The sequence below is a fragment of the Ailuropoda melanoleuca genome, chromosome 6, assembly GCF_002007445.2.
Source record: "Ailuropoda melanoleuca isolate Jingjing chromosome 6, ASM200744v2, whole genome shotgun sequence".
NCBI classification, from domain to species: Eukaryota; Metazoa; Chordata; class Mammalia; order Carnivora; family Ursidae; genus Ailuropoda; species Ailuropoda melanoleuca.
In genome coordinates this window covers 96,541,105-96,565,386 of record NC_048223.1, presented here as the reverse complement: position 1 = coordinate 96,565,386, position 24,282 = coordinate 96,541,105, and the positions used below count along the sequence as shown (strand labels likewise).

At 40.0% G+C, this 24,282-nt stretch overlaps 1 protein-coding gene across 3 annotated transcripts in view; it reads right to left on the bottom strand.

Moving 5' to 3' along the window:
- The window catches only part of LGI1 (leucine rich glioma inactivated 1), a 39,543-nt gene extending 16,152 nt beyond the window's left edge, over nt 1-23,391 (bottom strand). For 2 of the 3 annotated variants that reach the window (XM_002916095.4, XM_019796272.2), the window contains exons 1-4: nt 22,894-23,391; nt 22,429-22,500; nt 4,135-4,206; nt 3,963-4,034 (exon numbers count right to left, since the gene is read on the bottom strand). In XM_002916095.4, coding sequence (XP_002916141.1) covers nt 3,963-4,034; nt 4,135-4,206; nt 22,429-22,500; nt 22,894-23,360 — 683 coding nt within the window. In that variant the 5' untranslated portion in view covers nt 23,361-23,391. The remainder of the gene's footprint in view (nt 1-3,962; nt 4,035-4,134; nt 4,207-22,428; nt 22,501-22,893) is intronic. The other variant, XM_011220839.3, reaches the window with a different exon arrangement.
- Nucleotides 23,392-24,282: the final 891 nt, after the last annotated feature.

The following is a 24,282-nucleotide window of genomic DNA, read 5'->3' as shown; positions in this document are numbered from 1 at the left end:
TTTACACATACGAAATCTAAGGCACAGTGAAGCTAAGTGACCTCCTGATACCCACAGCTGTTCAGGCTTTGAACCCCAGCAGTCTAGTGGTAGAGGCACCGTCAGCCACTACCCTGCAATGCCTCTTTACATGTATGTCATTGTGAAGGCTGAAATGAAGCCATCCTGCCTGCCTGATTGGGGACACACAGGCACCCTGAGTTTGGGGACTACTATAGACATCTTTTGCACCCCCCAGTGCTGAGCAACCAGTAGGTGCTCCACAACACGTATAGATTGATGACAATTTTCCCCAAATATTTTTATACATGTGTGCCAACAGTCCTGCCTCTACCAGGCCTTAGTCACAGTGACACATATGTGATACAAAGAAAATCATTACCAAAAAGGCTTATGGGTGTTAACAGAAACTAATATATAATGTTTAGAGATTTTTGTCATCATTGGCCATAAACTATTTTTAATGCATTTTCACCTGATTTCAAAAGTAATACACAGCAGAAAAATTCAAACCTTGTTGAAATATATAAACTATTCAAACATTAAAGTTAAATACATATAACATTGGGACAGTGGTTCAAAATAAAGTAATAAATAGAGGGTCCCAGGATTTGACTGGCATTTTAAGGACTGAAATGTAAGGAATTCTCCCCTTTCTGAAAGCTTGCTTGAGGGGGAGGGGGTATATATAGTAACTTTTAAGTTGTCTATAAATCTCTCTTTAGAAGTTAAGTCTCCTGAGATAGATATATAAGAAAGTGAGATAAGTTTGTTGTTTCCTTAGGAACTAACTGTATCTGTGGAAATGCTCAGGTCGGCCCCTTGAGGCAGCGTCAGTGTTAGGCCAGAGTGGGAACCAGTTGGATCTGAAGCTATAGGTCTCATTTCAACTATTTGTGCTTGGAGACTAAGAGTGAGGCTAGGGCCCTGTCTTCAGAATCTTCTCCTTCTTCCCTAGTCATTTTACTCCTGAGACCATGTTCTGTGGAAGGATCCAGGCAGCTCAATCTAAGCTTTCTGGTCTTGCTATAACTGACATGGTGGAGGTGGCATGAGACATCTCATTCAAAACCTGAGGAAACTTCTGCCTTTACCACTACTGGCTGGGGGAGCAGCTTAAATGCAGGGTGCACTTCCACGTTCTCATCTCTCAACAGGGGCAGTGCTACACCCTCTTCTGTAAAGTCACCAGGAGACTATAATGAGGTCAAGAATCTGAAAGAGCTTTGTAAACTCTTCCACAGGTATATGCAATTTAGAGGGTCTGGTGATAACTCCTCACTGATCCAGTGTTTGCCTTCGATAGGGAAGAGTTGGTCTGAGGCAGAGGAAAGTGTGCTTTAAAGCCTAAAATCTTAAAAAAGAAACTAATGGGTCAAACAAATGTCAGATTTATTTATAGGTGGTAAATAATGGAAAATTAACTTGATGTACTGAGCAGTCAGAGGGACATTTGGGTTTCAAATTCTCCCTACCCATCTCTCCTTGAAAGAAAGAAAGAAAAGAAAGGAGAAAAGAAAAAAGGGAAGAAGGAAGGAAGGGAGGACATCTTGAAGAACAGCATAACAACTTGGGGACAAAGGCACTCAGTAAGAAAATATTTGTTTGTCTAATTCCTCTTGCCAGACTGAGCTCCTCCAGGTTGGAACTGGATCTTATTCATCTTTTGTGGCACTTCCTAGAGACTATTTAGGATGAACCATATGGCATTGCATTTTTGTAGATCAAAAACAGTCTAATATTGGCAATGCCAAATGAGTCAAACTAAGTGTTAAATTTTCAAGAGACCTAAGGGTCATGTTCACTCAGTCAACTTTACCCTGTTCCCTCATAATATCTCCTTCCCATCTCTAGCGCCTGGTCGGAGAGGTTGGACTTTCCTTTCACTGTCTGACCCTTAAGATTCCTGCTTCTCTCTTTGAAGACTGACTTTGGTGCTCCCTTGAGCTTGAAAATGTCTGGATACTAAGTACATGTTATACCAGTCTCCCCTTCTTATAAGAGGCCTCGTTAAGACCCAAATTTCAATTCCCATTTCATTTAATGGAACTAACAGGCTCTAGTCAAACAAAATAGATGTTCTTCATTAGGGTGCTGTATAGATTTTTTTCTTTCTCCCTTTGCTCTCCATCTCTCCCCTCTTTCCTTCTGTTTTCTCTTCCCCTTCTTTCCTCCCTTCTTGTCTCTCCCGTCATTAACCCTTCCATCCATTCTTTTCCCCTCCCTTCCATCCATCCATCCTTCCTTCCTCCTTTCGTTCCAGGTAGGGTAGTCCTTTAGACTGGAGAGAATATACACTAGAGTGAGCCAACAGGAACAAAGCTTATATCACAAGTTCCCAGAGAGGACATGTGGATCTTACATCCTTCCTTCAGCCCTTGATGATGCTGAACATCAGACAAAAGCTCTGTTGAATGGGATTTATGTGAATTAAGTAGCTCTCAAGTTGAGGCATGACTTCCATTTCTCCTTCCATATATTTGTTTCTGTTTTTTATTTTTTTCTAAACGATGATGTTTGGCTCTGTGAGAAAATGGCATAACATGTATACCATACACAGCTATTTCTGTATCACATTACAGTATTGATATATAGCACAGCAAAGCAAATGTTTTTTATTATAACGACTTTTTACAGAAGACTTGGAGGGTCTAATGATTTGTGTGTAATACATCTGGCCATCAGCCCCCTTTACTGCAAATCCAAACAGCAGTTGAAACAAGGTTTGGTGAGAGGAAGTGTTATGACCCTGTGGACACACTAGAATGTAGACTCCAAAGGCAAGTATTTTTGTCTGCCTTGTTTCCTGCTGTATCCTGGGGCTTAGAACGGAGCTGGCAGTGAGGTATTGTGAGGGAACACGTTAAAGTTGACAAAATGACATCGGAATCTCCTGCATCTTTGTCTTAACACTAATGAGACACATATTAGGCACTTGAGAAACAGTCTTCAATGGATGAATAGCCATTGCAGCTCAACTATTGAATTGATGTTATAATCCCATAACCATTCAGCTCGCTAGTCACATATCCCCTCCAGGTCTCTGTTTTCTCATTTCTAAAATGGGGATTATTGTGCCTATCTGGCAGGATTGTTGAGAGGATTAAATGAAAATCCATGTAAAGCAAATTGACCAACATAATAGTAGGCACTTAATAAATGTTAGTGCCTTTTCTTCCTATGCCCTCTAGCCTCCTTCAAAATACTTCCGTGTGTGTGTGTGTGTGTGTGTGTGTGTGTGTGTAGGGGGTGGGAGAGGCGAGGAGAAATAAGTTATTTGGCTCATGTTTTTCAGGGCTTCCCAACCTCAGCCCTATGCCATTTCAGGCTGGATATTTCTTTGTTGTGGGGGCTGTCCTGTGTATTGTAGGGTGTTTCAGATCTTCGCTGTCCTCTACCCACCAGATGTCAGTTACAGCCCTGAGTTCTGACAAGCAAATTGTCCCTAGATATTAATGAATGTTCCCTAGGAGGCAAAATTTCTCCCATGAAGAACTTTGATTATAGCTATAGTCATACATTGAATAATTAAGTATTTCATTTATAAACAAATTGTTCAGGTACTGTGTAGACATTGCTGGTGGTTATGGTATATGTTTAAATGTATATAAGGTCAGGGCTTACACAGAAAAAAGAAAAACAGCACATATCAAATTAAGCTATATAGTCAAACCATTACTATCCATGAAGTGAGTAATGATATAGATAATAAAAAAGTTATTTCAGTCACACAACTTCCCTGCATTAAATTGTCTTCCTAATTATTGCTGGATTAGGCTAATCAGTCTCCTGGACCCACACTGGCTGATGACAGGGAGATATGGCACATGCGCATGGAGAGAAATCATTTGGGTTTCTGAAATTTTCACGGACTACCCATAAAGTGGGTGTTTGAACAGTAGGTTATCAAACTGCATTGTCCATTAGTAAGCTTAAAAAGTAATAGCGACATTCATACTTACAGGTGAATTAAAGACTTTAGTCCCCGGAAAGTATGTCTTGAAATGGACTTGATGTTGTTGTTTTCTATGAATCTGCAATAGGTTATAATATTTGTTGTCAGACAGCTGTAGGAACCTGAGAGCACTTGTCCTGAATCATTATGTCCAAAAAAAAAAAAGTTTCTTTACTTACAAATACTCTAGATGTGGAAGACCAATAAAAGCATCATCACTGATCACATCAAAGGAGTTCGATGTGAATAATCTGCCCAGAAAAAGTACACAATGAAAATGGTTAACCTGACAGATTGTCAGTCTTTGCTGCTGTTATCTCTTAGAGAAATGAGTGGGAGTTGTATATGAAAAAAATGTCTGGGTGTCTGTCTTTTACAGTGTTATTTATTTAGGTAATCCTTGCAGCCTTTTTTTTTTTTTACCCTCAATTATCTCCTCATCAGATATTGATTGAGAGTCCTTATGCTCCACTTCTCACAGTGATGGATGTCACATGCCTTGGGTAACATTTTGAGATACAACGGGACAAGTATGACAGTCAAAGCAGCCAAAGCAACATTTTGCACATTTTTCACAACGAAGACACTAACAGAATCTTTCCCTCCTGCTCTAGAAACTTCTGGAACATTCTAATCAGCTCAAACAATGGTGCCTCAAGGTGTTAAGCCTGGAAACCCTGGAAAAGTAGCCCCATCAAAGCCTGGTTGTGCTTTGATATCTCATAGTAGATAAGCCATTGACACTGGCTCAATGAACATCAACTAACCTTCTTAGAAAATAGAACAGGCTGACGATGGGAAACAATGAAGCTTAGGAAAGGTATTAGATCCATTTTATTACTAACTAGTTGAAAAGAACAATTTCACTTGGACACATTTATTTGCAATTTCCAAATCCACAAGAATTTGATTTTGAGATTACTGATGAAAAGGAACATCAACCAGCAGTCCCAACATCCTGTCGAACAATTTAGAAGAGTTGCCAGTTTTTGAACAGGAGATTTAAAGGAGGTGATTGTAGGCCAAACAAAACAAAGGTTTTTGCTTTTGTTTTTTCAGAGTGAGTATTAATTTATGAAATTATTTAGGTAAAGTGTTGATATAAGCTAAAAAATAAGGTTTTAAAGGTACTGATGACAAATTTATACTGGGTTCGAGTGATGTTCAGTCTACATATTAAGGTTCTTGTGTGGGGGGACCTCTTATTCTACTTATAACTATTATCCAAAATGTGACCGTGGTCACAGACCCGACGAGATGTTTGACAATTTATGTCTCATACGTATCATTTAACTGTACTATGTAAAGTCCAATATTCCTTGTTAGTAACCTTTTTGACTTACTTTTGAAGTCTAGGGATTAAAAATAATTGCTACTAACCAGCTTGATGATTTCACCTCTCTGTGACTGTTAACTAAGGAGATTAAAACTAAGAGACCTCACTTTTTGAACATTTATGAATAACTTATTTGACAACTGGGATTGCTTTAGAATAGTCAGAGGAGGGGAAAACAGTGGATTGAAGATGAATTGAGCATGATCGATAATCTTTGAAGGTAAAAGATGGGTACATGGAAGTGAATTTCACTATTATCTCTACTTTCATATAAGCTTGACATTTCCATAAAAATGGGGGAAAACACAAATCAAACAAATAAAACTAGATGATCTGTTCCATTTCTTCTTAAGCTATCAATCCTGGAGTGATGTTGGATTCTCTATCCCTTCTCCATCATAGCTTTATTCTCAAATCATTCACTAGGCTCTGAAAAGTCACCACTAAAGAATAATACTACTTATTAAACGCTTGTAATTATTAGAACAAATTCTAAGTTTAATGATTTCAGTTCAACTTTGGCAATTGTTTCTTCTTACTTCATGGTTCTGGAAAACAACAAGGTTGCTCAGCTTTACTCTGAGGTAAGCTAACAGCCAAAGCCTTCCTGAGGTTCTGGATTTTTGTTTCATTCTGTATAGGCAGTATCAAGGATGGAGAGAATAGAGTAAGGCAAAATAGATACAGAGAAATACCTCCCATGCTCACTGGTTTTCAAACTGCCTCATGGTTGGACCAGCCACTTCAAAGCTGTACACTCCAAGTCGCCAGAAGAAATAACTTTCAACACTAGTTCCCCTTATGTTGAAAGCAGATGGAAAACAGAGCGGGAAATGGATATTAGTGGGCAGAACTTGCCCACACATGTCAGGAAAATAAAACAGTGATTTTCACTAGAATTTGTATCTACTTGTTCATTGCTTATCCCTAGCACCTGTAATACTGCCTGTCCCATAGTGGACATTGAATAAATATTTGTTAAACAAAAAGGAATTCACTTTACATTAAATTCTTGTCACTACTACATTACTAGATTGAATGTTCCTTGGAGTAGGGACTTACCCTTATTTGCTTTTTCGTCCCTAGCCCTGAGCACAGTTCCTGGTTAAATAATGCTTGTTGAACGAGATTTCAAGGATCAAAATCTCTGGCTATGAAACTACATGCAAAAAATATGAATGAATCTCACAAACCTAAGTTGACGGAGAGACACCAGAACACAATAAAGTATATTTTATGTGATTTCACTTATATAAAGTAAAAAAAACCCAGGAAAGCTCATCTATACTAGCAGAAATCAATGTAGTGGTTACCCTCAGAGGTGGGTAGTCACTGGAAAGGAGCACAAGGGGAGCCTTTGGAGTAAGGATAGTGCTGAGTTTCCTGACCTGGATGTTGGTTACAAAGGTGTTCACTTTATAAAAAATCATGGTGGTGGGGAGGGAGGAATGAATAGCAGAGCACAGAGGAATTTTAGGGCAGTGAAAATACTCTGTATGATACCATAATGATGGGTATATGTCGTTATACATTTGTCCAAACCTGTAGAATGTGCAACACCAAGAGTGAACCCTAATGTAAACTAGAGACCCTGGGTGATAATGCAGATTCATCAGTTGTAACAAATGTCCCACTCTGATGGGGGATATTGGTAATGGAGGAGGCTGTGCATGTGTGAGGGTAGAGGATGTATGGGAATCTCTGTGCCTTCCCCTCAATTTTGCTGTGAGCCTAAAACTGCTCTTAAAAAAATAGTCTTAAAAAATCATTGAGAGGCACCTGGGTGGCTCAGTTGGACAAGCGTTTGTCTTTGTCTCAGGTCATGATCCCAGGGTCCTGGGATTGAGTCTCACACAGGGTTCCCCGCTCAGTGGAGAGCCTGCTTCTCCCTCTCTGTCTGCTGCTCCCTCTGCTTGTGCTCCCTTACTCTCTGTCAAACAAATAACTAAAATATTTTTTTAAAAAATCATTGAAATATTTAGGATATGTGCACTTTTCATTACATACGTTATATTTCAATAAAAAAAGTTTCTTAATAAAAACTAAAAAAAATTCCCTCTGATTAAGATAATAATGAATATCTTAGTCTTTTGATTCTAAATTCAGTTGTAGTTCCCTTTTTTTTTTTAAGATTTTATTCATTTATTTGAGAGAGAGAGCATGAGCAGGGAGAAGGGTAGAGGGAGAGGGAGAAGCAGAATCCCTGCTGAGCAGGGAGCCTGATGTGGAACTTGATCCCAGAACCCTGGGATCATGACCTGAGTGGAAGGCAGACGCTCAAACAACTGAGCCACCCAGGCACCCTCAATTATAGTTCTCTATGGACAAGGATTCAGTGGACAGAGATATATAAAATTATACATACACTATAAATATGGTTCAGCAGCCTATCCATTTTATTGTCCTATGTATACTTAAAAAGACTAAAAATCATGTTCTATAAACTGGGTAAAACTCTGATCATTAATTTTTATGAATTTCTTAGAAATATGTTTGATTTTAATATTATTGAATATTATTGAGCCAGATATTAAAGAATCCCACAGTCCCTGTTAAAAGAGAACTGCCCCACCCCACACCATCTTCACATACAACAGACCTCAGCACACAACCTCTGTCCCTTCCCACAGATTATTAGGGCAAAAAGGGCCCAGATCTTCATCCAGGGTAGCTGATCCTGAGGTGAGTCAGCCTCCCAAGGCCCAAATGCCCTGGTTCAAAAAGGCAAGTTGGGTAAAGATGAGTCCCTTCCTGGGGATTTGGAATCAGCAGGATGGAGCCAGCCAGCAGAGGAGCCAAAGGAGAGAGGATGTCTCAGGGCTGAGTTAGCTCCATGGCAGGCAAAGTGTGTGCAAAACACACTCAGGAGAGAGCAGAATGTGGAAGAGGCCTTGCAAGGGGAAGGGTGTGTGAATGTTGGAGCAGGAGAGATGCCTGGATCTGTGTTGGATCCTAAGCCACTGCTTCTCAATCTTGGTTGCACTTGCGAATGACCTGAGAAGTTTTAAAATACTGATACCCGGTTTTACCCTGAGGCGTTCAAGTTAAATTCTACATTTGGGGTGTGGCGGGCGCATGGGGATGTTCAAAACCTCCCCAGGTGACTCTTAAATGCAGCCTGGGCTTTCCTTCCAGGTCAGTTACACTACTCCCCTCCCCCGCCTTTACCTGTGGCCGCTGAGAGAGCATCTGCTCTCCTTGCAGCAAGTCTGGTTGGAGCAGTGGCTCTGGACATGGAGGTGCTGTGGATTGTCTGTCCCCATAACTACATATAGTAAGAGTCTGCAATACTATGACTCAGATTTCCCAACCATCCTCACAATAGCAACATCATGGAAGGGGTGGTGGGGACCAATGACCACATGAATGAACCTGTTACTCTGAGCCACAAATCAGAGATCTGGATTCCATAGACTTGCCAAGCAGCCATGCTGTGGATTTGTGTGGAGATAGTGTAGAATTTGCCCTTCACCCCTGATCCTGTGGGACCCTGTGAGGTCTCTGCCATTTCCTCTATTCTGAGGGAAGGAAAACACCAGGCATCTGCCTGTAGAGTTTTGGTGGAGTTGGACACAGGGATGTGTGATGTGCTATCTGTACCTCGCCCCAAAGGTGATGCACTTTTATCTCTTCATCAGCACCCTCATGAATTCAGTAAGAAAAGGGACTATAGGAGGAATGCGGAGGACTTTTTTTTCCCTCTGCAACCAAGGGAGTATGTTTCCTTACAAGAAGGAGATTTAGGAAGACTGTACAAACCAACTGTTAATTCTAAGCAGGCAATAGCTCATTCTTTAAAGAATGGTTTTTGCCTTCATAATAGTCTGTATTTCATAGACTCCTGGTGGATTTTATTCTTTGGTCTTTGGAAAAACTCTGTGAAAGTGGTAGAGGAGGTGTTAATGTCTGTTTGACGGGAGGAAACTGAGGTTCAGAGGGCTGTTAAAAGCTTTGCTCAAGGTCATGAGGCCCAAGACTCCTTGTCCAGTGCCCTACTGGCATACCCGGTAGTAGCTCAGTATAGGGTCATGATGACTCAATATCTCCATTCTGGCAGACAATCATGACAATACTTCTCGGCTCATAAGGATTTAAGAAATCTAATTAAATAAGGATCCTTTTTTAAAAGGAACTAATTAATCAATTTAAGTAGTCTCAAAGTGACATTAAGATCATTTAAACCTGTATTTTTCTTCAATTGTGAAGACTTTAAAATTTTGGAATGCACTTTGGTGTATTCTGCTTTTGAATATAATATGCTCATTGTAGAAATTCTGCAAAACACAGAAAAGTTTAAAGAAAAAATAAAGATCGCATAATCATACTACCCAAAGATATTGATATGCATATACATGATACATGTGTGAGATATACACATATATATTTATAAAATTGGGATAATGATATAATGTTTTTCTGCCCTTTTAATGTACTTATTTTATCATGAACAATTTCTCATGACAATAAATTTTAAATAAAATAATTTTAACAGATGAGTACGTTTTGTGTTATAGATGTAATTTAACTTTTTATTGTTGATTCCAATTTTTATTATTATAAATACTACCATAACATCCTCATAAACATATATTTTTGCCTATTTTACCACATCAACATTTAGAATTATAATTTTTGTTTCTTTTTCTATGAAATCATGTCCTTTGACAATTTTTGTTGTTTTCTGAGCCCTTTTATATATTAAGAACACTACTTATTCTTTTCTTATCTTTATTTGATGCTGTTTTTCCCTATTGATTATGATTTGTCTTTTCATTCGTGATTTTTAACATATAGAAGTTTTGCATTTTTAACAAAATATATCAGCTTCCATTGTGTATTTTTTCTTTGCTTTTATTCTTAAAATGTTCTTTCCTACATAAAGATCAATGAAATATCACCTACATCCACCCCCTTAAATTTTTGTTTTTTAACATTTGACTACTTGATGGATTTGGGACTTACTTTATGTATAATGTGAGGTGAGACACTGTCTTGATTCTTTCCTAAATACTTACTTAAATTTACTCAAAACCTTTTGTTGAATAATTGATGCTTTCCCCATTTATGAGTATTGCTTCCTTCAAATGTCTGTTATTTTATTGGTTTTTTTCCAAGAATCAAATCTTGGATTTATTTATTATTCCTACTGCTTCCTAACTTATTTTATCTGACTGTTACTTATTTTTTCTTGATTTCCTTAAGATATTGAGCTTAGTGCTCAATTCATATATTTTTATTCTTTCCAATTTAAAAGGAAAGTATTTAGAAATATGACTTTACTTTTGAGTAAGGCATCCAGCAAATCTTGAAAGGTAATAATCTTTTAAAATTACATATCTTATTTCCACAAGTAGTTAGAATAATATTCTTAAAATTCCCCATCAATGATAGGATTTTTTTAAAAAGGCTTCATGATTTTATTGTTAATATCACACTGGAAACAGAGGATGATATCTCTGAAAAATATCTGCTCACCTCGAGCTCTAGTTCCTCCTTCTGGTGCCTACATCCAACTACCTAGATGGGTGGGTCACATCTCTTCACAAGCAGTAAATTAACACCAAGACGTTAAGTCGTTAGGGTGTTCCTGGTTGAACTGAAAAGCTAGAACTAGAGCATTTAATTCAAAAGGAGCAAAAAGTGGGCAACAAGTTTAGTGTGGAGCTTGGAGTCCTGAGGGAAACTGAGGTGGCAACAGAGAAGTAAAGAAATGAGCAGATCAGAGAATGCAGATCTAGCTACAGGGGAAGAAGGTCAAGTTTCAGGCTGCCCAATGTCCAGCCAAGAAGCCGCAGATGGGGGTCCAGAAGAGCAAAAGGACTGGGCAGGCACAGGTGTCAATGCCAAGGCTGATGGGCTGACGAAGTGGTTTCCTGCCCTGGTTCCTCACTTTTCCAGGTTCCAGGGAAAGAGCACAGTGAAGAGGAAATCAGGAAGTGTGGGTCTTAATTCCTGTGAATTGGTCCTAAGTCCCCTGTATGGCCTTAAGACTTCTCTCTATGTTGTTAAATGAGGGGGCTAGGTTGTTTCTAGCTTGAAATACATAGGAGTCTATGCTTGCAGCATGGTGGGCTTCATTCATGGAAGAGTAGGCATGGGCTCTGCACAGGGAGCAGGGAGTGGTGTGGAGGCAGGTCTGCAGATAGCTGAGTGGCAGCTGTAACCCTGCTGAGAAAACTTCCCCTTGTCTCAATCTGGACTCCTCATCTGGTCATGTGCCAGGACCCCCTGGCTCTACCTATACTCCTTCAACCACCCTCTAGGCACTTGAGACATCTCCATTATCATCAGAATTGTCATTGACCCATGAGTGACCTGCATGGTGTCTTCTAGCTCAGAGCAGATTCTCCTGGCTATGGAGGGGAGATGATCTGGGGGGAGAGGGGGTCTCCCATATAATCTCCCCTCAGTGAGGACTACCCCGGATGAAGAAGAGAAGAGCGAGCAGCCAGCACTTGGTTGTCGCTTGGAGATGGCATTGATCAGATATAGAATGGAGAATCTGGTTTCTAAGTTTGTAACTGCCACTTATTCTGTACATGATACATAAAGTAGGTGAATCTGTTTCATCATCTGTCAAGATAGAAATTATAATAACAAAAGACTTCCTGGAAGATTCTAAGAATTACATGAGATAACGCATGTGCGCATGTCTCCAATGCTTCTGCCAAAGAATATCTGAGCAAAAAGCATAGACATAAAACATTAGAACTGGAAGAGCCTTTAGATACAGTGAAGAACCTTAATTTTACTGCTAGGGAAACTGAGAGCTAGTGAGATTGTCACCTGTCCCGGACAACTGTTATGGGCATTGTCCAAGGGAATGAGGCAACCATGGGTAATGTGTGCAAACACAAAAATGCACAAATCCGGGCACATCTGTGATGTATATACGCATATATAGGTAAATGAACGCTGAAGCCACACAGGCCACAAGCTGCTGGAAGAGTTACAGGCATAGCTGGAGGGGCTTGACAACTTGTTTAGAGCTTGCTGTGCTGAAATGATTCAGCCCCTTGAGATACTAATATTCTCCTTTATCTAAAAGAATAGGGCTGGTTGAATGGTAATTAATAATAGGCTGATGATTCACTGTAGTTAAATGCTCACATTCTAAGGGCATGTGCCATGTGAATAATTTACATTTGAATATTTAAAAATATGCTTTTAAGACAGGAAAGCATTAAAATGGGAAGCATCACACATGATCACCTTATGTTACAGTATTTTGTTTTTTGTGGTTTTTTTGGGTCTTTTATCCTTGAAAAACATTTTCAATGAAATTCAGCTGATCCTTAAGTAGACCACCACCTCTTCATCAGGGTTGATGGGAAATAACCCTACTTTACCTTCACATACATCTGGTGGAGGGTGAGGGGCACTCCAGAGAGAAATGTAATTCAATTCCTCTTTTTACAGGTGAGGAAACTGAGGTCTGCTGAAGTTAAGAGATTTACCCAAGGTTATATACATCTTTTATCAGCAGCAGGGCCAGGATTAGAATGTAGGTTTTAGATTTGCAGGGTTCCCCTTGGGAATATTCTTGGCATGCCTACTAGCAAAGATTAGAGCATGGATCTACCTCTTTGCTTTTATAGTCTATTACCTCTTATCCCAGGACATCCAAACTTTTCCTTTCCAGGAGTTGGCATAACTAGTCTAGGAATTGGCATAACTAGTCAACAGCCCACCCTCCCAATGTTGTTTATAAATTCAGCCTGTGTTGCCCTGGTCCTGAAGCACCAAGGAGAAGGGACTTACATCTTATGGAAAGCCCATTCTGTGCCAAGCCTCATCTTCAGCAGCTTGCCATCTATGAACTCATTTTAATCTTAAAATGAACACTGTAATTTAGGTTTTATATTCTTCTCGTAAAATACAAAGGAAACCAAGGTGAGAGAGGCAAAGTAATCTGAAGCTTGTAACTGGCAAAGCTGGGATTCTGTGCTCAGACTGGTGACTGTCATAGGTGAGGCCATGCTTCCTCTTTTTAGTCCCATCAGATCTGCCCAGTGTCTGCTACAAATCTAGAACAGCCTTGCCCGGTAGTTCCAGAGACTATTTCCTGGAATACAAGGCCTTCATAGGGTTGAGAGATTTTACATGAACAGAAAAACAGATAAGTATGGGGAAAGTGGGTAAGTAAAGATCATTAGGGTTCTTAATTATAATACTCTTTCTATCCTTAAATTGAGACTCTTCAAAAAGGAATGAAATATGCAGTTTCCCAATTTTATTGATCATGGGACCCTTTTATCATTGAGCTTTATGTAAAATGAATATTCCATGAAACGTACCCAGGGAAATGCTGGATTAGCCATTTGGGAAATGGCTGTGAGGGAACCTGCTCCAAACAAAAATAGCGAGAGTGTAACTGTAAGCTCAGGGCCATTTTTCTTGTTGAATAAGCTGCAAGTGGTAATCTACTTCCTCAGAAAGATGGAGCATCCACTGGGAGGTCCCCAAAGCAGCTGCGTGTGCCAAGCTGCTTGACCAGGTGGACATTGTGGGAGGGAGGCATGCTCCCAGATATCACACTCAATGAATCTACACTAACAAAATTGTCTGAGTTAACTAACTCCTTATATGGAGATAGATGGTTTAGTGTATCCTTTAAGGTGGAATTCTTTGTACCTGCCTAAGCACTTGTAGCAAGCCTTTCTAGAACAAGGTGAGATATAAATAATGAAGCTAATAAATAATATGAATAACAAAGGCATAGATTTGTAATATCCTATGAGATGTGAAGAAAAGGGAAATGACATAAAATAATCCCAGAGGCTTTTCTAAGGGAAAAGTGCATTGTGAGTAGCCAAGGGAGGGCGATAAAATGTACAGTTTCCCAAATTTATTTGAGCACAGAGCCGTTTCTTGCAGGACAATGGTTTCACAGGACACAAGTTTAGAAAACGTTGGTCTAAGGCATAACACTGAAGTATATAGGTCCTGATTCGTTTGCTATTTTCTTCTCTCTCTCTTTTTTTCTAAGCAAGGAGATCAGGGCTTACACATACAAATGAGAATTAAGTCCTAGGGAAACGAGTGGCTCTTGCCAGTAATGCTGCCACTCTTTCAAAGGGCTTTTGAAACTCCTTCTCACTAATTGTCCTTAGGAATCAGGACACAGTGCCCTGAATACCCTTGTTAATGGCAAAGGTTGACCCTTTAAGAGGGGGTTGGATTTTGGGAACAGAACTATGCAAAGTCAAGCTCAGTGATTCATGTTCAAGAGGAAGTAGATGCAAGTAGTTAAAAGTGAGGATGTGGGGTTAAGCCCCAGATGTGCCACTTAGGAGGGGTGCGACATTGAGGAGGTTACCTAAAACCCTTCTATGACTCAGTGCTTCATCTGTGGAATGGAGGTAATCATATCCCCTCATAGGGTTATTGTGATGATGAAGTAAAAAATGAGATCGATAAAGTGCTTAACATCAGGCAATACAAAAATGACAAACTCCCCCTAAAAAAACTTTGCCTGGTTTTATTGCATGGCTTGTAAACTAGCAATGAAGACAGTTCTCAAAGAAGGATCTACAAATGTTTAGCCAAGGAAGCATAGTTGGGAGGAATCTATGACCTCCCACAGGAATTCTCTAATGACTCCAGAGTTATTTGTACATATAAATTCTAGTCTGTTTATTTTTTTTAAGGCTCTTTGCTTTCTAAATCACATTTTAGATAGGCAAACACCTGCCATCTTGCCATGTAAATGGGCACAACAATTTTTCTCTAGTCCCTGCCCATGGAAGGGATAATGAAATATCGTTTTATCATCAGCCACCATTGAAAGGTCTTGGTAAAATCCCAAGGGATCTACTTAGAAAATTGAGAACCACATTATTATTTTAATAATGACTTTATAATAGTCAATTCCATATTATGAGACTCTTTCATTTGATAATCTAATTTACTGGTTTGTTAGAATTGATCCAATAAATTTTGTCCATTTCTTTAACAAGATCACCTTCTCTATTATATTAATTTAAAGTAATTCTATTTGTAGAATGAAATACAATAGAATTTTTTTAAGCCAGGAAGACACCTTAGTTAATCGAATATATAGGTCTTAAAATCTCAACTTATGTTTTGTTTGGTTTTTATCCTTTTAAAAAATCTGCTTCCAGATTTTTGCCTTCCCTTGAAAATTAGGAAAATATGGCTCCATGCTCATGTACCATATTCTCATCAGCAATGATCAGCTGGAGCTGAGGATGTCTTTTTTAGGCAGAGCATGTCTTCTCTGGTTTACCCCAGTTATTACCACTCCCTATTGTCTTCTACTCAACTGCTTCCTTTATTTATCCTATCACCCAACCCCATTGGCATTTGAGTTTAAAGAGCCATAATATTATCTATCTCTAGTATTTTATACATATAAAATCTGAGGCCCAGGGATATTTTGTGACCAACCCAAATTCAGAAAGCCCATTAGCGGCTGAACTGGATTTGAAACTCAAGTCTTCTAGTTCAGACCTCTTCCCATCCTACCACAGAACCACTCATCTGAAGACTGGTCAGTGTTAATTATTTTGAACAAAATCATGTTTTACAAAATGTGGTGCCAGTTGTTTTTTTCATGAGGAAGAAGTGAGAGGATTCTGCTTCCTCTCAGTCCTCTACACCCAGAAAGGTAAATAGTTCATATTTTCTGTGAGAAGTATTTGAAGGCAAGATTTCTTAGCAGGTTCTGATGGACACCTATGGGTAGAACAACATTTTGAATCCAGGATCATAAGCAAGCCCAGCCCATACAATCAGATACTAATTCGATATTGTGGTTGGTCAAATTAAAGTGATTTTCAAAAACCATAATAAAAACTAACATTTATTATTGAGTTACAGGAACTGTGCCAAGCACTTTACATTTATTGCTTCATTTAATCCTTACTATAATCCTGTGCAGTAGGTACGATGGTTATTCCCCATTTTGCAGATGCAGATCACGAGGCTTGATTAAATTTGCCCCAAATTATAGAACTACTAAGCACCAGAGTGGGGATTGACCCATGTTTATTTGACCACAAAACCTGCATTCTTTGCTACTTGACACATTGTCAGCTCTCCAGGGTTAGCCATTTTGATATCACAGCTCTCACCATAAAGCCCCTGTAATCGTTTTGTAGCCTATATCTCAACAGTTGGCAAAAGTCACTATCGTCACCAATCAACTGAATATCATTTTGAACAAAATGAGAAAGCCTATCAAGACTACTTTATGATAAAAAAATTTAAAAAGAGACTACCTTATGATGCATTCAAACACAGTCAATTATCATTTACCTTTTGAGGGATCACTACCAACTTGGAGCTGCCATGTCAGCAGAGAGGGAGGGAGAGATGACACTCATCTTCGCGTCCCTCACCAAGCCCAATGCTGTGCCTGTTGCACAGAAGAATCCCACAGCGTGTTTACTGAAATGGGAGGCTTTTGCTTTCATTTTGTTGCTGCTTGCAACACTACAAGGAATACATACTTTTAGCTAAGCAAATATAAATAAGTCAAAAAGGAAATTACCTTTCTGTTAGTGATTTTTTTTTCATCTTAATACTGCTTAACCAACATTTCCCTTTGGATGCCTTGTCAGAATGGATAAAGAGGGAATTTTACCCTTCACACACTTGATACTAGTTAACCTTCAGAGTCAGTAGAGAACCGGGGAGGAAGATATGATTTTTTACATGTCAAAGGCCTAGAGGAAGTCCAAGTGAGACAGAAGAAACTCAGGCAGTGGGTCTAAGAAATGCTTTGGATGCTTTGCCTTTTAAATTCTGGTACCCTAGAAATCTCTGTTGAAGAAGTTTATCATCATAATGTTATGTTTTTTTCCTTTTTTTTTGAAAATATAATTTATATGTACAACCAATACACATGATACAGAAGAAGGGACTGGTACAGCCCCAGGAAAGGGTGTGAAGAGACTGGGGAAAAGGCAGCAAGAAAGTGAAGAGGCAGTGAAGAGGAAGGAGGTGTTCACCATGCAAACTACCACTCTCCCTGGCCTCTCTAGGGGGGAAGGATGTGCCCATGCCTCCCAGACTGCCCTCCACTATTTTGTTCTGGTCCCAAAGGCAAGGTAGTTTCCTAACCAGACTCTGCCTGACCCATTCAAGTTTAGTCTGTATTCAGGCCTTCAGAAGGGAGGGTAGAAGTCCTGTCTCACACTTTCTAGGTTACCTGGGTCCCTAGGACAGATTGGGGGAGCTTCTCTTTGGCTTGAGGGAGTATCACCCAACCATTACTCTCTTTGTAGGGATAGTCCTTGGTTCCTAGGGAAGGAAATCTATTCCTAATATAAAATGCCAGCATGTGGGAGGTAACTGAGTCAGTGAACACCACCTTTAGTCTGAGGTTGAACAGAATCTCTTCACATTGCTTTGGTTCAGTTCACTTTCTAGACCTCCATGAAATTAGTTCACGTGAAATCTGATAGCGTACACCAAACATAAAAAAGAATGTGACTATCTCCTGATAGGATAGCAAGACTCTTTGGTATAAAATCTTTGAAAATATGGATTGAATTCAACAAATATATGCTAGCCTCGGCTTGCAACATCCAGGCTCTTTTCTAGGACATTGGCTATTGATAACCCTCCACGATGTCCAGAGACATGGGGCAGATAGAAGCACAGATAGCTCTAGTAAATGACAGGAAGAACTAGAGGTATCCAAAAAATCTATAGAGTTTGAGAGAACAGAGGTCAGGGAATAAGTTACTTCAGTCTGTTATGGACAAAGCTTGGGGAGTGTTTGTGTGTACGTGTGTGCGTGTGCATGCATGTGTGGTGTCAATATTATGAAAGATGACCCTGGACAAATAGCCACATTCTATTAATACCAACTTGGATGTTCAGACTGTCTCTCTTTCCAGGGAACCATTAAAATGTCCAAACACAAGGGTGACATGATGAGATCTGTGTTTCTAGAAGGTAACACTAATGGAGGTGGGTAGCAGGGGCACCCAATGCAGAAACTCCCGCAGCAGCCCATGAACCCCTATGGCAGCTTCAGTTAGGGCCATGGCCTTGGGGGGAAGAGGAGGCGGCAGGTTCTCATCCTGTTTGAGGGAGGACTTGTCTGGTTGGAAGTGGACAGTGAAGGAGAAGGGGCCGGTAATGCCTAAGTTTCTTGCTTGAATAATTGAGAGGATGAAATGCACTTTCAGAGAAAACTTTGGTTGTACAAGTTTACTTTGCAGTCACAACAATTAAGTAATTAAAAAGTTAAAAATCAGAGCTATGGGTCATGAGGCAAATTGTAGACAAAACAACCTAGCTGTGACTAAGATTTTTACTTCTTGGCCTATTGTGGGGGGCATCAGCTGGCCACAAACCAAACCAGCTAATAATTCCTCGAGAAACCCCCTTAGCTTTTAGGTCTGGCTTGGGTAGTCATTGAAGAGTGCTACATTTTTCTTATGCTAGTAATATAAGGAGGAATAGAAAAAGGGACCGATCACAGCAAAGGTGAGATAGGCCATGGGTATTTTTTCCTGGACAAATAGTATTTTGAATGACTAAATGATAAAACCTTATTAAGGATGGACATATTATTTATCTTGTTCATGGTATTTGCTTTTTTCTTTTTTAATTTTTTACTACGTATGGGCTACGTACTTGCGTGCTGAGTGTGGATTAATAAAAGAAATAGTGGTATTTTTCCCCCAGACGGATCACTGAAATAATTAGAATTTTTTTCCCGACCACACTGAATTCTTATATACATGGATTTTTTCTTTTTTTTGAGCATGATACTAAAATCAACCCTGTAATTTGCTCCCTGCAAATAGAACTCTCACAAGAGTTGGAGGGATTTAGCTTATTAAAAATTTTATAAACAAATCGCAATGTGGCCACATTTTATACTCTTTAGTTAGAATTTTACTTCTGCAATGAGCCTTTGTCATTGGGGATTTTAGTCTGCAGTTGAGAAGAACAGGGCTTTAATGTGTGAAAACACATTTCTGTAAATTGCATTTGCTACAAGCACTATTGCCCACCACTAAAAGCAAACCCAAATGAATAATCATTCTCATTGGTTATGTTTCACAACTGGCTCTATGGAAAACATGAATGAAATTGCATTTGCTTGGGCAAAGTTTTGTTATTGTGGCTGCTTAAAACCAGAAATGAGATATTTTAAAAAATGTTTTATACAACGTTTTTGATGAACTTTTATTAGATAATTCTATTCTTCCTCTCCTCTCTACAGAGTATGGGCTTTTGTTGTTCTTGCCCTCCAGCATACGTTGTCAGCTACCCCCAGCAGGATCTTTTCCCCCAAACACTGTATGTAACTTAAGGAGGGCACTGCATCTGTTTTCCTCAGTACCCCAGGCTGGCATTTCAAAAAGTACTTCTCATTATGCTTCTGTAGAAGGTCTGAAAAAGCATTTGGGGCCATAACAAAATTATCAGATTGTTAGCATGGATCATGGGAATGGGTCATTTCTTTCTCCCTTTTCAACAACAGAGCAAGAAACCAACTGCCTTTGCACATCAATCAAGCGAAATCGAGTCTGAACTTTATCTCGTTACAGGATATGATAGGTCAGTTTGGTAATCCATGGTCACAAATGCTGTTAGAATTCATTGCAAAGCATGAGCCATGGCTGGTGTGATCCAGGCCTCATCTGATGGCCAAAGTCATGCAAAGGCAAATCAGGGCCCTTCGTCTTCATGTTCCAGGGGTACTGGCAGCCCATGTGGGGTTTTCAGGGCACTGGATGGCCCTGCCCTACAGAAGAACTCTTTTCATCCATGAACCATCTATTCCCATCAATGTTATGATTATGGCACAATTCCTATTTGGAGCCTTATGATTTATTTCCTCCTCAGTGAAAATGAACTTATTAGACCCTTTCCTGAGGAGAAGGAGGAAGCAAAGAACATCGGGCAGGAAGAATGGGGAGCAAAATCTTTAGGAAACGAGGTGCTGAGATCAGCGACAGACTTTGACACCTGACACTTTTGCATAAGGTCTGCTCGGGCACAAATCTGCGTGTTGAGGTTAGCCAATGTGAGTTAAGTAAGGACATACAGGGTAAGAATTACTCGCCCTTTTGTTATTTCTGAAACCTGAACTGCTTTTAGAAATAAGGGCTGGAATGTTCCATAGGAACTCAGAGCATGGGACACAGGGGCATGGCACACACTCCGTGTGGGCTATTTAAAAACCAGTTCTTTGGCTTCCCTCTGTGATTCTAAATACGTGTAATCACATTACCCGGCAGCAGCCGGTAACTATTCCTATACCACTGTCCAGCATCTGCGCTTATGAGGCTGGCCCACCGGTTAAAAAAACAACAAAGTAGACATGTTCTAACTGATTGGGTTGCTCAATCCAGGTTTCTTGTGTCACAACTAACATCTATTTAGTGTTGGAATATTAGTATGTGTTGACTGACGCTTCTCCTTGAATTTTAAGGACTCATCTATTTAACTATCCTGGGGGGAAAGAGGTGCCTCAGCTCCTAAAAAGGATGCTTTTTAAATGAGCCATTTATTTATTTAACAAGTGGACAATATAAGCACAATTATCACTTTTTCAGAAACAACCAATTCTTATGCTGCAGAAGGATCCCAGCATTGGAGAGTTTGCCTCTCTATGTGCTAAAGACTTTTTTTGGATTTGTTTGATGTGCTAACACTTCCCCTGATCATACCACTAGCCATCAATCAGATAAATCCCTTAAGAATACTCTACTCAATTGCATATCACTCCAAGACATTAGCTAGTAGAAAGACATTAGCCAACATTGTTACATAATGTCCAAACACCTGATCAGGTTTGTGAATTCAATGAAATAGTCAAACCAGTTTTGGAATATCATATAGATAAAACAACAGACTAACAGATTTAATTTATAGACTTTTTTTTTTTTAGCTTTTTAGCTTTATGTAAAAATTAAAAACCCTACCTTTCACAAAACATGTAACCATTTGTCATACCTGATGCCAAGCATTTTATCTACTTAAATCCTATTTATCTCTGATAACAACCCTTCAGTGTATCATCACCTCCACTTTACAGATGAGGAGACTGAGGCTCAGAGAGATTTAGTTATTTGCACAAGATTCCATGTCTAGTTTCTAGTGAGTGGTGGGGTTAGATTTACACAGGTCTCTCCAATTTCAGATCATGCTATTTATATATATATAACCTCAAACAGACAAAATGGCCAATTAAGGCAAAAACCCCCACAAAACCCAAAAAACAAGCAAGCAAAAAACTTGGGTCCTGAATCATGCAGTCCAGATAACAAAAACTCGGTTGATCAACAATTGGCTAGTTTCCTCCTGGAACCATGTCACTACAACTCCAGTCTGTTGCCTGACACCTGGATCTGGGGGGACCTCTTGACCCTCACGTGGTCCGGCTCTAAGAACTCGCACTTCAATGGCCAAACATTGCACGTCAGAACAAATTATACATGTGATATTTTGCCTGTGGAGAAATCTGATTTCTTAGTCAAATATTGTTTTTTGACTATTTTGAGACACAGCCGGAATATGTGGTTCCCTCGTGGCTCATTCAAAACACACAGCAAAGACTAATCCTTTGCACCATCCTATATTAATATTTTCTTTCCCTCCTTGTAAGGCGACTAGTTATAAATGACGGGAGATTAGAAAACAATCTCACGAGAGTTAATGTATTAAGGAGTTACCTAGAAAGAACCCGGATTTGTTTTTCCCCACATGGTAAATCATAGAGAGTAGCAGCCTGCCCCAGATCCCCGGGGGGGGGGGGGCAACATCTTGAGAGCATATGTTATGCAGGGTTCTGTATTGACTAATTCAAAAACTCCAGGGCAAAATAAGCAAAGTTCCCAAGTCAAAAATGAAAGTAAAATAGTGGCATGGAATTGGGAGCATTGTTGCAAACATTCTAACAACTTCATAAATAGCCATTAAAGTAGACAGCATCACAGGTTAGCAAATTTACCATTGCAAGAATCAACCTGCACTGCCTGTGTCAAGTCGCAAACAAACCCAGCTACCTCTGACTTTACTGATAGTCTTTTTCTTTCCAGAAATGCAATCACATTTGACAAAATTAATATTGAGATCTTTTTGCTAGAGGGCTTATCCAAATATATGCTATATTAAAAATAGTCATGATATAAATATTTCTCACAAGAGCTGCAGCGATGGTGTGAATAAAAAACTCCCTTCTGAGATTTCAGTAAAACCAGATCTCACAAAGGATCTGAAAGAAAACAAACAAAAAACAAACAAACAGACATACACAAAGAGACACACAGAACAAACCTTATGTTAATCCGGTTTAGCAAAACAGTTGCTATTTTGACACTATTTTATGAAGTACCATACTGTTCCTTCCCAGATGGAGTAGGAGAGATGAATCGGCTACAGGTTTCTCATAATAATGTCGGGGTGGGGGGTAACTAAGCATGTTCCATAGCAGCTTAATCAAAATCAAAATTTCTAAATGCAGCAAAATGTTAGCACTGTCAAATGGCCAAGCACGCAAGAGGAATTTCTCTCTCCATGCCCTCCTACCGATACATACAAAGCCCCAAATACATCCGCTGGAATTTTTAAACCGTAAATTAGATATCAAAATGCTTACGGGCCTTACAATGAGATAACATCAGGAGGAACGGTGCGTGGAATGGATCTGGCATTCTCACATAAAGCATTATCTTTGGTACAAGTACACACGGCAGGGCATTTTGGCTTCGCTGGTTTCTTCCCCTCAGTCAGCAAAAGCGCAGATAAGAGACATAGGAAATAAGCAATTCTTTTCAGGGGGATGCAGGCATTTCCCATCCTTTGGCTTCTCTCTGATTCCATGCAGTCGAAAAAATATCCCCAAACATGAACAGGGCTTCTGGAATTCAGCTGGTGATTATCTTGCTCTGAGACCAGGTCACACAGGAGTCCACCCTTTTCCTCTGCCTCTGTATCTCTGCTTTTCAAAACGGGGACCTGCAGCTGATTCGTGAGCTGCTCTTCGCTCCAGCAACGCACTGCTCGGGGAAGAGACCTGTGAGGTGCTGTGCGATGGGAGGGACCCAACTGCTGGAGGAGAGAGCCGACTTGCATCACCACGAGAACACTGAGCACAGACCAGCCTTCGAAGGCAAAGTGAAGTGATGTAACAGAAAATAAACAGCGTTCTGCTTGCACCGGGAGGCCCTTTAATTGTTACCAAAAATAGGACGGCTTTATGTCTTATTAGTGGGTGGGTGGGCGGGTGGGTGGAAGCAGTCATCGTGTGTCAGATCTCGGCTGTCTCAGAAACCTCTGGGAATTTGCTGTGCATGTAGCAAACGACTGGGTAAGAAAAACTCGCTTCGGAGCCAGCCCTGGCTGGAAAAATGAAGTTAAATGAAACTCTCTCCCTCCACAGCATTTGGCTAAAACCTTGGTATTGCTTGCTGAATCCACCTGACTGATGCCATCGTTGAAAGACAAATAGGAACACATGGAGAATGTGACTTTCAGGGAATGAATGTGAGTAAATACTTTTCTGACACTTATCAACTCTTATGAATTATTGCCTTTCATAATCCGTGCCCCTCCCCATGTGTAAGCCATCCCCTCCTTCCATGACGAGGGAGGAAATGAGAGTGTAGACTGCCTCCGTGCATAATCCACCCTCCTCATTTCTCACACTCCCTTCGTTAGCGGTTAGCCATAGGACCAGAAGCCTGAGGGAGATCTCTGCCAGCAGGAGGCAGCCAACTTTGGTTTCTCAGGGCCCTGGAAAGGGCCTGGTTTAGCCCAGGAGGCTCAGACCGGGTGGGGAAAGCACTGGGTTAAGAACCGGAGCCCTGGCTCTGAGGTCCCAGTTCTGCCACAAACGAGCTGGCATTATCCCTGCGTCTGTTCCCCTGTCTGTGAAATGGGGCTGGTAGCACAGGTGTTCCATAAATATCACGAACATTACATCAAAATGGCAGGCTATGTCACTGTCTTATTTGATGGGAAAGAGAACATACCCTTGGAATAGGAAATTTATCTA